At 43.9% G+C, this 14,981-nt stretch overlaps 2 protein-coding genes across 2 annotated transcripts in view; one reads left to right on the top strand and one right to left on the bottom strand.

The window, feature by feature from the left end:
• The window catches only part of LOC109878978 (ras association domain-containing protein 8), a 29,575-nt gene that overhangs the window by 2,661 nt on the left and 11,933 nt on the right, over positions 1 to 14,981 (bottom strand). The window contains exons 2-3 of the mRNA XM_020471172.2: positions 10,401 to 10,574; positions 4,291 to 5,228 (exon numbers count right to left, since the gene is read on the bottom strand). Of these exons, the coding sequence (XP_020326761.1) occupies positions 4,291 to 5,228; positions 10,401 to 10,536 (1,074 nt within the window). The 5' untranslated portion in view covers positions 10,537 to 10,574. The remainder of the gene's footprint in view (positions 1 to 4,290; positions 5,229 to 10,400; positions 10,575 to 14,981) is intronic.
• LOC109878979 (lamin tail domain-containing protein 1) overlaps positions 13,713 to 14,981 on the top strand; it is a 41,879-nt gene continuing 40,610 nt past the window's right edge. Inside the window, exon 1 of the mRNA XM_031797452.1 lies at positions 13,713 to 14,000. The gene's annotated coding sequence lies outside the window, so the exon portion shown is untranslated. The remainder of the gene's footprint in view (positions 14,001 to 14,981) is intronic.

Genomic DNA, 14,981 nt, shown 5'->3' with positions numbered 1-14,981 from the left:
TTATTCCTTTACATTTAAGGCTATTTGCAGGTGGAATTGTTGCATTGAGAAGAACATTTAAAATCAGACAGTTTACCGTTGCAGGTTGTTAAACCCACTAATAAAGGAGCAGTTTTCTAGGAATAGTTGGTTCAAGGGAAAGAGTCATGTAAGTCTGGTGGAGTAGATCTGCAGTTCTTTTCAGGCCTCAACATCACCAGTTGTATACAAAACTCACCACCCGATTCTTTAAAAAACATTTTTTACCTCACGCCCACACTATGGTTGCCTTTAGACAGGCAGTCCAGATTTTTTCAGGGTGGAGTACAACATATAGGCTGCGTTTTGACAGGCAGCCAATACTGATCTTATTTTCACTAATTGGTCTTTTGACCAATCAGATCAGCCATGATAAAGAGCTGATGTGAAAAGATCAGTTTTAATTGGTCAAAGGACCAATAAGTGAAAATAAGATCAGTATTGGCTGCCTGTCAAAACGCAGCCTATATGGTGTACTCCACCCTGTAAGTAAACATTACATCATGAGGACTAATAAGAGGCCTCCAAAATGTTCCTACTAAAAACACAGGGCCCTTTTCAATCAAACACAGTAACTTCAAAAACATTTGTCCCAAGCAGTGAGAAACGATGCTTGAATTAATAAAACAGTTCTGTTTCATTGTAAACATGGTTTTGTCAAGTCGGAAGTTTACATACACTTGGGTTGGAGTCCTTATAACTCATTTTTCAACCACTCCACAAATTTCTTGTTAAGAAACTATAGTTTTGGCAAATTGGTTAGGACATCTACTTTGTGCATGACACAAGTAATTTTTCCAACAGTTGATTACAGATAGATTATTTCACTGTATCACAATTCAAGTGGGTCAGAAGCTTACATACACTAAGTTGACTATGCCTTTAAACAGCTTGGGAAATTCCAGAAAATGTCATGGCTTTAGAAGCTTCTGTTAGGCTAATTGACATAATTTGAGTCAATTGGAGGAGTACCTGTGGATGTATTTCAAGGCCTACCTTCAAACTCAGTGCCTCTTTGCTTGACATCATGGGAAAATCTAAAGAAATCAGCCAAATTGTAGATTGAGACCTCCACAAGTCTGGTTCATCCTTGGGAGCAATTTCCAAACACCTGAAGGTACCATGTTCATCTGTACAAATAATAGTACGCAAGTATAAACACCATGGGACCACGCAGCCATCATACCACTCAGGAAGGAGACGCGTTCTGTCTCCTAGAGACATATGTACTTTGGTGCAAAAACTGCAAATCAATCCCAGAACAACAGCAAAGGACCTTGTGAAGATGCTGGAGGAAACAGGTACAAAAGTATCTATAACCACAGTAAAACGAGTCCTTTAAATCAACATAACCTGAAAGGCCGCTCAGCGAGGAAGAAGCCACTGCTCCAAAACTACTATAAAAAAGCCAGACTACGGTTTGCAGCTGTACATGGGGACAAAGATCGTATTTTTGGAGAAATGTCCTCTGGTCTGATGAAACAAAAATAGAACTGTTTGGCCATAATGATCATCATTATGTTTGGAGGAAAAAGGGGGAGGCTTGCAAGCCGAAGAACACCATCCCAACCGTGAAGCACGGGGGTGGCAGCATCATGTTGTGGGGGTGCTTTGCTGCAGGAGGGAGTGGTGCACTTCACAAAATAGATGGCATCATGAGGCAGGAAAATTATGTGGATATATTGAAGCAACATCTCAAGACATCAGTCTTGGAAGTTAAAGCTTGGTCACAATTGGATCTTCCAAATGGACAATGACCCCAAACATACTTCCAAAGTTGTGGCAAAATGGCTTAAGGACAACAAAGTCAAGGTATTGGAGTGGCCATCACAAGGCCCTGACCTCAAAATTTGTGGGCAGAACTGAAAAAGAGTGTGCGATCAAGGAGGCCTACAAACCTGACTCAGTTACACCAGCTCTGTCAGGAGGAATGGTCCAAAATTCTCCCAACTTATTTTGGGAAGCTTGTGGAAGGCTACCTGAAACGTTTGACCAAAGTTAAACAATTTAAAGGCAATGCTACCAAATACTAATTGAGTGTATGTAAACTTCTGACCCACTGGGAACGTGATGAAAGAAATAAAAGCTGAAATAAATCATTCTCTCTACTATTATTCTGACATTTCACATTCTTAAAATAAAGTGTCGATCCTAACTGGCCTATCACAGGGAATTGTTATGTGGATTAAATGTCAGGAATTGTTAAACTGAGTATAAATGTATTTGGCTAAGGTGTATGTAAACTTGTGACTTCAACTGTGTGTATTTACACTGCTCAAAAAAATAAAGGGAACACTTAAACAACACAATGTAACTCCAAGTCAATCACACTTCTGTGAAATCCAACTGTCCACTTAGGAAGCAACACTGATTGACAATACATTTCACATGCTGTTGTGCAAATGGAATAGACAACAGGTGGAAATTATAGGCAATTAGCAAGACACCCCCAATAAAGGAGTGGTTCTGCAGGTGGGGACCACAGACCACTTCTTAGTTCCTATGCTTCCTGGCTGATGTTTTGGTCACTTTTAAATGCTGGCGGTGCTTTCACTCTAGTGGTAGCATGAGACGGAGTCTACAACCTATACAAGTGGCTCAGGTAGTGCAGCTCATCCAGGATGGAACATCAATGCGAGCTGTGGCAAGAAGGTTTGCTGTGTCAACGTAGTGTCCAGAGCATGGAGGTGCTACCAGGAGACAGGCCAGTACATCAGGAGACGTGGAGGAGGCCGTAGGAGGGCAACTACCCAGCAGCAGGACCGCTACCTCTGCCTTTGTGCAAGGAGGAGCAGGAGGAGCACTGCCAGAGCCCTGCAAAATGACCTCCAGCAGGCCACAAATGTGCATGTGTCTGCTCAAACGGTCTGAAACAGGCTACATGAGGGTGGTATGAGGGCCCGACGTCCACAGGTGGGGGTTGTGCTTACAGCCCAACACCGTGCAGGACGTTTTTCATTTGCCAGAGAACACCAAGATTGGCAAATTCGCCACTGGCGCCCTGTGCTCTTCACAGATGAAAGCAGGTTCACACTGAGCACATGTGACAGTCTGGAGACGCCGTGGAGAACGTTCTGCTGCCTGCAACATCCTCCAGCATGACCGGTTTGGCGGGGGTCAGTCATGGTGTGGAGGGGCATTTCTTTGGGGGGCCACACAGCCCTCCATATGCTCGCCAGAGGTAGCCTGACTGCCATTAGGTACCGAGATGAGATCCTCAGACCCCTTGTGAGACCATATGCTGGTGCGGTTGGCCCTGGGTTCCTCCTAATGCAAGACAATGCTAGACCTCATGTGGCTGGAGTGTCAGCAGTTCCTGCAAGAGGAAGGCATTGATGCTATGGACTGGCCCGCCCATTCCCCAGACCTGAATCCAATTGAGCACATCTGGGACATCATGTCTCGCTCCATCCACCAACGCCACGTTTTACCACAGACTGTCCAGGAGTTGGCGGATGCTTTAGTCCAGGTCTGGGAGGAGATCCCTCAGGAGACCATCCGCCACCTCATCAGGAGCATGCCCAGGCATTGTAGGGAGGTCATACAGGCACGTGGAGGCCACACACACTACTGAGCCTCATTTTGACTTGTTTTAAGGACATTACATCAAAGTTGGATCAACCTGTAGTGTGGTTTTCCACTTTAATTTTGAGTGTGACTCCAAATCCAGACCTCCATGGGTTGATAAATTTGATTTCCATTGATCATTTTTGTGTGATTTTGTTGTCAGCACATTCAACTATGTAAAGAAAAAAGTATTTAATAAGAATATTTAATTCATTCAGATCCAGGATGTGTTATTTTAGTGTTCCCTTTATTTTTTGAGCAGTGTATATATGGTACCAGTCAAAAGTTTGGAACACCAACTCATTCCTGGGTATTTCTTTATTTTTACTATTTTCTACATTGTAGAATAATACTGAAGACATCAAAACTATGACATAACACATATGGAATCATGTGGTAACTAAAAAAAGTGTTTAATAAATGTATATTTGAGATTCTTCAAAGTAGCCACCCTTCGCCTTGATAACAGCTTTGCACACTCTGGTACTGTATATGTTCCAGATTGTCTTACTTCATTATATTGTTTTCTGCAAAAGGTATCATCACAGTATAATCCCCATCATCCATTTTACATAAGGTGTTTGTGTGTCTTCCAATCAATGATAAATGTTGTTTTCAACCCCATTTTGATAAATGTTGTTTTCAACCCTATTCTGCAGAATTTGTGGTGTTTTCCTATACATTTTTCCTTCTACCAAAGCTCACCTGTAGTTTCTTGCTGGACTGTCCAAGTGAGCGGTCCACAGCCCTGCAGCTGCTCTCTAGCTGCACACTGTGTTGAACCTGCTGCTCCAGCTCCGCCCTGAACTTCCCCAGCTGGGCCCGGGCCTCCTCCTCGTCCACCTGCCTGCTCTGCTCAGTCTCCTGCTCCAGGCCAGCCTCCATGCCCTGGATACGGGTCAGGTACTCCCCCAGCCGGGCTTCACACTCCCGCACCCGTCCAATCAGCTCCTGGAGCTGCTCCCTCAGCTGCCGCTCGCTCTCCTGCTCGATCTGCAGCTCGTTCTGCCAGAACTCCTCCTCGGACATCTCCACCTCGTTCCTCCGCAGCTGCTGCTCCAGACGCGCCAGCTCCTCCTCCAGCACACCGACGCCCTCCTGACTCTCGACGCACACACCACCATCACCGCTTTCCCAGCCATGTAGCTCCGCCTCACAGCCCTGTAACCGGCTCTCCAGTAGTTGGAGCTTGTCTTTCTGCAGCTGGACCAGGCACACCAGCTCCCGGGCTGGACTGAGGGGAACAGACACCACCCCCCTGCCCTGGTTCAGTGCTCTCTGCTGCTGCTTGGCCTCGGCATCTCTGCCCTTCCCAAAAATATCCCTCAAGCCCTTGGACCCAGCCGTGAAGGTGAGGGACTTACGTTTGGGATCCCGACGCTTGAGTGAGCGGTCATTGGCCGACGGGCGCAGCTTGGCCAGAGGAGGCAGGCTCTGGCGGTAGAGGCCGCGCTCGGGCACACGGGATGTGCCGTCGGAGTTGGGACGTTCGCTGAGGGAGGGGCCGGTGCGCTGGAGAACCAGCTGCACATCGCTGGCATACTGGCCCCACATGTTGAGGGACACCACAGGGTTCTCATGAGGAGCCAAGTGGCGTTCCGTCTCCCGCCATCTCTCGATCAACGTGTACCTGCCAGTGCGCCCTGCAAAAGAGTGAAATAATGATTTGATCAGATTAATTAATTGAAGCTTTACTAAATAACTGGGCTTAGATGACCAATGTACAGTAGTCACACGGCAACGTTGTTTGCTATTTCTTGCCAAATACCAGCCGGTGACCAGTTACATACAGACCAGTAGCTAGACTACACTCTGCAGTAGCAGCAGATTAGAGATCATCTACCATTGACTGTGTCATTGTTATCCCCTCCTGCATTCAGAAACACAGCCACAACCCTAATCTGAACTCTTTACCTCCGCTAAGAACAGGGAAACTCTATGGAAGAGCCATTCACAATTACCCCACTTGCTTTCAGACACAGTTTAGTGGATGTGCACTGTGCAGTGTTTTCAGAGTAATGGGTTGTTTTTTCTAGGAAGAACAGGGATTTCTCTATTCAAATATAGGAGCAGTTGTTCAGTTCCCATTCATGCTAGGGTTGGCGTAAGGTTCAATAAAAATTCCTCCAGACCCAAATCTGTGTGTGTGTGTGTGTGTGTGTGTGTGTGTGTGTGTGTGTGTGTGTGTGTGTGTGTGTTCTGCGGCAGATAAGAGCACAAGCCACAGTCTTTCACCTCTCAACAGCAGAACCCCTATGAAGGGAACACAGTTGTCACTACAGCTGAATCTGGCTGAAGACCTTTCACATCAAAGTACCCTGGGCCAGACAAAAGACTGAACACATACAAAAGAGGCCCTGGACCATAACTCCTGTACTGTTTATGAAGACACAGCATTTAGCTGTTAGTCCTACAATTATGTATCTGTGCATGGATCACAATGGAATAGCATGTACAAATCTAATGGATTCATTTAACATGAACATGACTAGGACCATTTAACATGAACATGACTAGGACCTCCAAGTATTTTCTCTAAGAGCAAATGACCTATGTAAACCATGACATCTCCACATCATTTTGCTTCTAAGCAGCACAAAGTGCAAGTGCAAAACTGTGCCAGTATGAAATGACAACAGTATTTTTTTTTAATGTTTTAATCTTTATTTAACCAGGTAGGCCAGTTGAGAACAAGTTCTCATTTACAACTGAGACCTGGCCAAGACAAAGCAAAGCAGTGCAACACAAACAACAGAGTTACACATGGGATAAACAAACGTACAGTCAATAACACAATATAAAAAAATCTATATACAGTGTGTGCAAATGTAGTAAGATTAGGGAGGTAAGGCAATAATTAGGCCATAGTGGCGAAATAATTACAATTAGGCAATTAAGCACTGGAGTGAGAGATGTGCAGAATATGAATGTGCAAGTAGAGATACTGTAGTCCAAAGGAGAAAAAAAATCACAATATGGGGATGAGGTAGTTGGCTGGGCTATTTATAGATGGGCTGTGTACAGATGCAATGATCGGTAAGCTGCTCTAACAGCTGATGCTTAAAGTTAGTGAGGGAGATAAGACTCCAGCTTCAGTGATTTTTGCAATTCATTCCAGTCATTGGCAGCAGAGAACTGGAAGGAAAGGCGGCCAACATAGGAGTTGGCCTTGGGGATGAGCAGTGAAATATACCTGCTGAGGCGCGTGCTATGGGTGGGTGCTGCTATGGTGACCAGTGAGCTGAGATAAGGTGGGGCTTTACCTAGCAAGGACTTATAGATGACCTGGAGCCAGCGGGTTTGACAATGAATATGAAGCAAGGGCCAACCAACGAGAGCATACAGGTCGCAGTGGTGGGTAGTACATGGGGCTTTGGTGACAAAACGGATGGCACTGTGATAGATTACATCCAATTTGCTGAGTAGAGTGTTGGAGGCTATTTTGTAAATGACATCGCTGAAGTCAAGGATCGGTAGGATAATCAGTTCTACGAGGGTATGTTTGACAGCATGAGTGAAGGATGCTTTATTACGAAATAGGAAGCCGATTCTAGATTTAATTTTGGATTGGAGATGCTTAATGTGAGTCTGGAAGGAGAGTTTACAGTCTAACCAGATACCTAGGTATCTGTAGTTGTCCACTTATTCTAAGTCAGAACCATCCAGGGTGGTGATGCTGGTCAGGCGTGCGGGTGCAGGCAGCGAACGGTTGAAAAGTATGCATTTAGTTTTATTTGCATTTAAGAGCAGTTGGAGGCCACGGAAGGAGTGTTGTATGGCATTGAAGCTCGTCTGTAGATTTAACACAGTGTCCAAAGAAGGGCCAGAAGTATACAGAATGGTGTCGTCTGCGTAGAGGTGGATCAGAGAATCACCAGCAGCAAGAGCGACATCATTGATGTATACAGAGAAAAGAGTCGGCCCGAGAATTGAACCCTGCGGCACCCCCATAGAGACTGCCAGAGGTCTGGACAACAGGCCCTCCAATTTGACACACTGAACTCTATCTGATAAGTAGTTGGTGAACCAGGCGAGGCAGTCATTTGAGAAACCAAGGCTGTTGAGTCTGCTGAATGCGGTGATTGACAGAGTCGAAAGCCTTTGCCAGGTCGATGAAGACGGCTGCACAGTATTGTCTTTTATCGATGGCGGTTATGATATCGTTTAGGACCTTGAGCGTGGCTGTGGTGCACCCATGACCAGCTCGGAAACCAAATTGCATTGCGGAGAAGGTACGGTGGGATTCGAAATGGTCGGTGATTTGTTTGTTAACTTAGAAAGGCAGGGTAGGATAGATATACAGTGCCTTGCGAAAGTATTCGGCCCCCTTGAACTTTGTGACCTTTTGCCACATTTCAGGCTTCAAACATAAAGATATAAAACTGTATTTTTTGTGAAGAATCAACAACAAGTGGGACACAATCATGAAGTGGAACAACATTTATTGGATATTTCAAACTTTTTTAACAAATCAAAAACGGAAAAATTGGGCATGCAAAATTATTCAGCCCCTTTACTTTCAGTGCAGCAAACTCTCTCCAGAAGTTCAGTGAGGATCTCTGAATGATCCAATGTTGACCTAAATGACTAATGATGATAAATACAATCCACCTGTGTGTAATCAAGTCTCCGTATAAATGCACCTGCACTGTGATAGTCTCAGAGGTCCGTTAAAAGCGCAGAGAGCATCATGAAGAACAAGGAACACACCAGGCAGGTCTGAGATACTGTTGTGAAGAAGTTTAAAGCCTGATTTGGATACAAAAAGATTTCCCAAGCTTTAAACATCCCAAGGAGCACTGTGCAAGCGATAATATTGAAATGGAAGTATCAGACCACTGCAAATCTACCAAGACCTGGCCGTCCCTCTAAACTTTCAGCTCATACAAGGAGAAGACTGATCAGAGATGCAGCCAAGAGGCCCATGATCACTCTGGATGAACTGCAGAGATCTACAGCTGAGGTGGGAGACTCTGTCCATAGGACAACAATCAGTCATATATTGCACAAATCTGGCCTTTATGGAAGAGTGGCAAGAAGAAAGCCATTTTTTAAAGATATCCATAAAAAGTGTCGTTTAAAGTTTGCCACAAGCCACCTGGGAGACACACCAAACATGTGGAAGAAGGTGCTCTGGTCAGATGAAACCAAAATGTAACTTTTTGGCAACAATGCAAAATGTTATGTTTGGCGTAAAATCAACACAGCTCATCACCCTGAACACACCATCCCCACTGTCAAACATGGTGGTGGCAGCATCATGGTTTGGGCCTGCTTTTCTTCAGCAGGGACAGGGAAGATGGTTAAAATTGATGGGAAGATGGATGGAGCCAAATACAGGACCATTCTGGAAGAAAACCTGATGGAATCTGCAAAAGACCTGAGACTGGGACGGAGATTGGTCTTCCAACAAGACAATGATCCAAAACATAAAGCAAAATCTACAATGGAATGGTTCAAAAATAAACATATCCAGATGTTAGACCAAATCAAAGTCCAGACCTGAATCCAATCGAGAATCTGTGGAAAGAACTGAAAACTGCTGTTCACAAATGCTCTCCATCCAACCTCACTGAGCTCGAGCTGTTTTGCAAGGAGGAATGGGAAAAAATGTCAGTCTCTCGATGTGCAAAACTGATAGAGACATACCCCAAGCGACTTACAGCTGTAATCGCAGCAAAAGGTGGCGCTACAAAGTATTAACTTAAGGGGGCTGAATAATTTTGCACGCCCAATTTTTCAGTTTTTGATTTGTTAAAAAAGTTTGAAATATCCAATAAATGTCGTTCCACTTCATGATTGTGTCCCACTTGTTGTTGATTCTTCACAAAAAAATACAGTTTTATATCTTTATGTTTGAAGCCTGAAATGTGGCAAAAGGTCGCAAAGTTCAAGGGGGCCGAATACTTTCGCAAGGCACTGTAGGTCTGTAGCAGTTTGGGTCTAGATTGTCTCCCCCTTTGAAGAGGGGGATGGCCGCGGCAGCTTTCCAATCTTTCGGGATCTCAGACGATACGAAAGAGAGGTTGAACAGGCTAGTAATAGGGGTTGCAATAATTGCGGCGGATAATTTTAGAAAGAGAGGGTCCAGAATGTCTAGCCCTGCTGATTTGTAGGGGTACAGATTTTGCAGCTCTTGAAATGAAATGACAGCAGTATGAAATGAAAACAGTATGAACTGAAAGCAGGGTATTGTCGGGCTGAGCCATACTCACACAGACAGTTCAATACATCTCCATAATGCAAAAGAGGTGAACCTTTAAAAGTGGCTCCATGCTGGTTCTACAGCTATTTCTCCCTAGAAGCGGTGGGAACAGACAGCTTCTTTCAATCTTATTTTGTTGCCTCTACATGTGGGCTGGGGTAATAGCTTCTCATACATAAATGCGGTATCATTATGGGAATACAATAGTCATCATGTAGTTCTCTCTTCTCCTCAGCGAGCATCTCAATGACATCTACGAATCATCCCAACACAGTTCATCTTGATTCTCACAATATCTGTTCACTCCGTCAACTCTAATCTTGATTCTCACATTCTCGTGATCAACTCCCAGTCATCTCGCATCTTGATTCTCACAATCTCCGTTCACTCCCAGTCAAGTCTAATCTTGGTGCACTCTACCATCTATATGTGGATGTGGATGTGTGTCCTGCAAAAGGATCCATTCTCACACGAAGTGTGGTAAGGCTTAATTAAAAGGGGTACAGTAGTTCACTTTAGTTTAATCTTATTTCAATTTATCCCTTGAACTCTCTTTAATTATATATTTTTTGTTGAGTTTTGGACAATATTGCAGGATGAATTGACTCACCAATGGCCTGGGCCAGGGCGATGACCACCTCCTGGCATGTGGTGAGCTCTGTGACACCACATACGATCCGCTGCACTCCATCCACCCACACTTTCAGCTCCATGGCTCTCATCGAAGGGGCGTCGTCATTCCTCATCCACACAAGGGGGCGCTACACAGGATCTCTCCAGCATTCTATAGAACAGAGAGACTGTCAAATGCTGGGTTTACTACAGTATATAGCTCTGTGAGTTCACTGTATTCCAAAATGCACACACACAAACACTAAAATACAGACACTCACAAACAATGCTAAATTATCCATCTTGCTCAGTAAGCTTAAAAATGTACAAATCAGAGGTTCTGGGAAATTGCAACTTTCTTGATGACTACAATTGAGATGAGACAGCAAAGAAGATGCCAGTTCATTGATGTGAATTAAACCACTCAACATCACTTCGTATCTTTGACCACATTGCAGCTGTGCCAATAATCACAATAACAAACCTACTCTGGTGCAGGGTTTCCCAAACTTGGTTCTGGGGCCCCCTCCACCTGGGTGCACATTTGAATTTTTACACTTGCACTTCACAGCTGATTCCAATAATCAAAGCTTGATGATGAGTTGTTATTGAATCAGCTGTGTAGTGCTGGGGAAAAAAACAAAACGTGCACCCAGGGTTGGGGCCCAGGACCAAGTTTGAGAAACCCTGCTCTAGTGTCTTATTTATTTGTCATATTCCTCTCCCATTACTGCTACAGTCACTATTGGCAGCCAGCCAATCCCATAGAATCAGAGCATTGAATTTCCAAACCGATGGGGGTTACATGGATAGAAAAAAAGCTTAGAAATCAAAACCGCAGTCTCTCAACAATTAGGAATCTGTTGCTGCACTATATGCACTTTAAAGCTAGTTCAGGAGTCCCTCTGTAGCTACTAGCAAGGACGAAGAAGAAACTTCAGCAGAAGTTCAGTTGCAGTTTCTGGTTTCGAGGTACACATTTAATCATTGGAATAATGGGTTTAATGCAGTGTCTGTCGGTCTGTCTCGAAGGCCCTATCTGAAGATGGCGGTTATATTTGGTAATGCCTACGGGAAAGCTTTCTCTGGTCGCTTGCATGAGGAACCCTTTAAACTGCTGACACAATCACCTTAGCTGAAAGGCACTCATTACAGACCTGGCAAGGCATCAGGCAGATGCAACAGTGCAGCTCTGAACCACCAGCCTCCCGGGCTAGGGAAACACAGATGCCCGGAGTTTAAGCGTCATTTTTTATCCCTCTCTCGGAACGGCCATACGTTTTCCCGTTTCGTCTCATTATCTACTTTCTGATCCTTAACTCCCTAATGACACGTGAGGCGGCAACAGCTCCCTTGCCTCTTTAAGCATCTTCATCACACCTGCTGCCAGCCTCACAACAATTCCCTGTCACGTTCCCTCTGGTTCGACACCATCCTGCCGCGGGTATCCCTCCGAGACGCCTCTGGTTACTGAGGCCTTCCCTGACTGAGCTAGCCATTCAGGGGCACCACGCTACGTATACAGGCCTTTGGACTCCCTGTAGACAATTACTGCAGAATCCCCAGGCCAGAGCCGCCTGGTAACTGGCTGTTAATAGGGCCATTCCCATGCTGCACACAGCCCAAGGGTAGGAGAGTGAGGTGCAGACTACCAGGTATTAAACGTTCACATGGAAATGATATTTTGGGTGGCAGAGGTGTAAATATATGGGATTATATGATACAATGTAGAGGTTTGGTGGTTTTCCAATCTAATAAATTCCATTCCTCAAGCATTTGATAAGATCATAAAAAAATACCCTTTGTGGAATACTGAGAAATATGGATTGGGGTATACAATCTTGACCACAGGACCTCTGAAGGCAGGGGCTGGGTGTCAGACTGAGGAGCTCCCTGTGAGATCTCTCTCCATCCTCTATTCAACATCTGTCACATGTTAAGTTGAACTGAAACCACCCTTCTTCAACTGAGAGCCTTGATGGAAAAAGAAGTTTGACTACTAAGGATGAAATATGTCATTACTTCACAAGGGCGAAATTGTGGTGTACATATTGGCGGGGAAGAGGGGGGGACATGTTGGGGGACATTTTTAAAACCCAAAACAAAGAGCAAATGTAATCCAACAAATGTGTAGAGTCACACGTTTGATGCAGTCATTGTGTGCTATGAATATGGGAACAAATACTTAACTTTCTACTACTTTAATACACATAAGTGAATGTCACAATACTTTTGCTCCCCTAAAATGGGACTATGTACAAAAAGTGCTGTCATTTCTAAACTGTTCACCCGATATGGATTCAAATGCTCTCAAATTAAAGCTGACAGTCTGCACATATGGAATTCCATGTGTTATTTCACAGTTTTGATGTCTTCACTATTATTCTACAATGTAGAAAATAGTACAAATAAAGAAAAACCCTTGAATGAGTAGGTGTCCAAACTTTTGACTGGTGCTGTATATATATTTTTTGTATATGCTCTGATTCTATGGAATTGGCTGACTGCCAATATTGACTGTAGCAGTAATAGGAGAGGAATATGACAAAGTAATATGACACTAGAGCAGGATTTCTCAAACTCGGTCCTGGGGCCCCCTCTGGGTGCAGATTTTGGTCCCCTTTGGTAATTTTGGCTGTTACTTTATCCTGTAAGGCTCACACTCACATCAGCACCCATACACAGTGTGAGGGCCCTGAATTTTTCTGAACCATCTCAGTGCTTCTCCTTCCAATAGGGCGCTTCCCCTTCAATCCCCAATTAAATAGTGCTTCTCCTTCCAATAGGGCAATTCCCCTTCAATCCCCAATTAAATAGTGCTTCTCCTTCCAATAGGGCGCTTCCCCTTCAATCCCCAATTAAATAGTGCTTCTCCTTCCAATAGGGCGCTTCCCCTTCAATCCCCAATTAAATAGTGCTTCTCCTTCCAATAGGGCAATTCCCCTTCAATCCCCAATTAAATAGTGCTTCCCCTTCAATCCCCAATTAAATAGTGCTTCTCCTTCCAATATAGGGCGCTTCCCCTTCAATCCCCAATTAAATAGTGCTTCTCCTTCCAATAGGGCGTTTTCCCTGTAATTCCCAATTAAATAGTGCTTCTCCTTCCAATAGGGCGTTTTCCCTGTAATTCCCAATTAAATAGTGCTTCTCCTTCCAATAGGGCGCTTCCCCTTCAATCCCCAATTAAATAGTTATTCTCCTTCCAATAGGGCTTTTTCCCTGTAATTCCCAATTAAATAGTGCTTCTCCTTCCAATAGGGCGCTCCCCTTCAATCCCCAATTAAATAGTGCTTCTCCTTCCCATAGGGCGTTTTCCCTGTAATTCCCAATTAAATAGCCAGCATCAGCTGCGCAAAAGTGGGGTTGTGATGGAGACGTGAATGAGGATGTGTTCAACCCTCAGTTCCGAAGCGTCTCTATTCCGTTTGTTTAGTTGCCTTTAAAACGTGTGTTTTGTAGCCTAATAGAGTTTTACCCAGGATCGGATCCACTCTTTGCGTCCGTGGACTACACCTCTGTTCTTCGTGGCCTTTCTCCGCTGGAGACCTGTTAGCGGATTGGATTGTCTGATTTACCGACTACAATCTTTTTCTATACGGTATTTCATTTGTTTTGATGTGATGTATACTGTGATGATTTATGTAGTTAGTTGTAGTTGAGGACTTAGTAAGAGTTGATATGCTTTAAAGTTCTGTGGTAAAATAATTGTTATATTGATTGTATGATTTAATACTGGGTTTACGCTACACTTGAATGAACGGACAAACATTGCGTGACAAAGGTCACTTGAGTTCCCCGAAGTCCTTTACCGGGCTGGACTCTTTTTAGGCCCGAGGTACAGGACATTTCTGGAGGAACCAGAACTCATTGTGTTATGTGTGTGTGTGTGTGTGTGTGTGTGTGTGTAATCATTTATGTTGGTAATACAACCCACGCAAAATAATCTAGTTGTTTTTGAAGTTCTTTCCAATGTTTTAAGGGTTTATGAAAAGTTTCCATCCTGACTTTTACATAAGTCCTTTGGATTGGTGTAGACTTGACGGACCAGATGGGACTCATTCCCTCCCAAACCAAAAGGAGAAACCAATGTTTTCTCTGGTAGGCACAACCTACCTGGCACCCCTATAAATAATAACCTCTAGTCAAAACCGTTACAACAGGGACTACAAAATGTATGAATTAGCACTTAGATCAAAGTTATTTATTTAATGCCAAAGTATTTGCTTGGGATGAATATCAACAGTCATGGTTCTTGGTTCTTTGGTGGATCATGTATAAATGTCATCTGACTCAGAACTCTTCGAATTGGCTTTGTAGAAAACATCTGTCTTTCATCAAAATATTGATGTGAATTTGGATGCTTAATGCCTTAATAGATGTTATGAAACAATGAAATACATAATCAATTATCATCAATGTGGAAAATATGCTGTAATGGATGACACATTGCTAATCAAACACAGTACTACTGTTACTGTCTTAATGCCAACTGACACTCCATCATAGTTTTGACCCGAGTTGAACTACCAAAGACCACATACACACAATATTGTGTGTTTCTAATTACCAACAGGACATG

This window comes from Oncorhynchus kisutch, linkage group LG19, assembly GCF_002021735.2.
Source record: "Oncorhynchus kisutch isolate 150728-3 linkage group LG19, Okis_V2, whole genome shotgun sequence".
Lineage (NCBI taxonomy): Eukaryota > Metazoa > Chordata > Actinopteri > Salmoniformes > Salmonidae > Oncorhynchus > Oncorhynchus kisutch.
The sequence above is the reverse complement of the archived record's forward strand: the minus strand, read 5'-3'. Positions and strand labels throughout refer to the sequence as shown.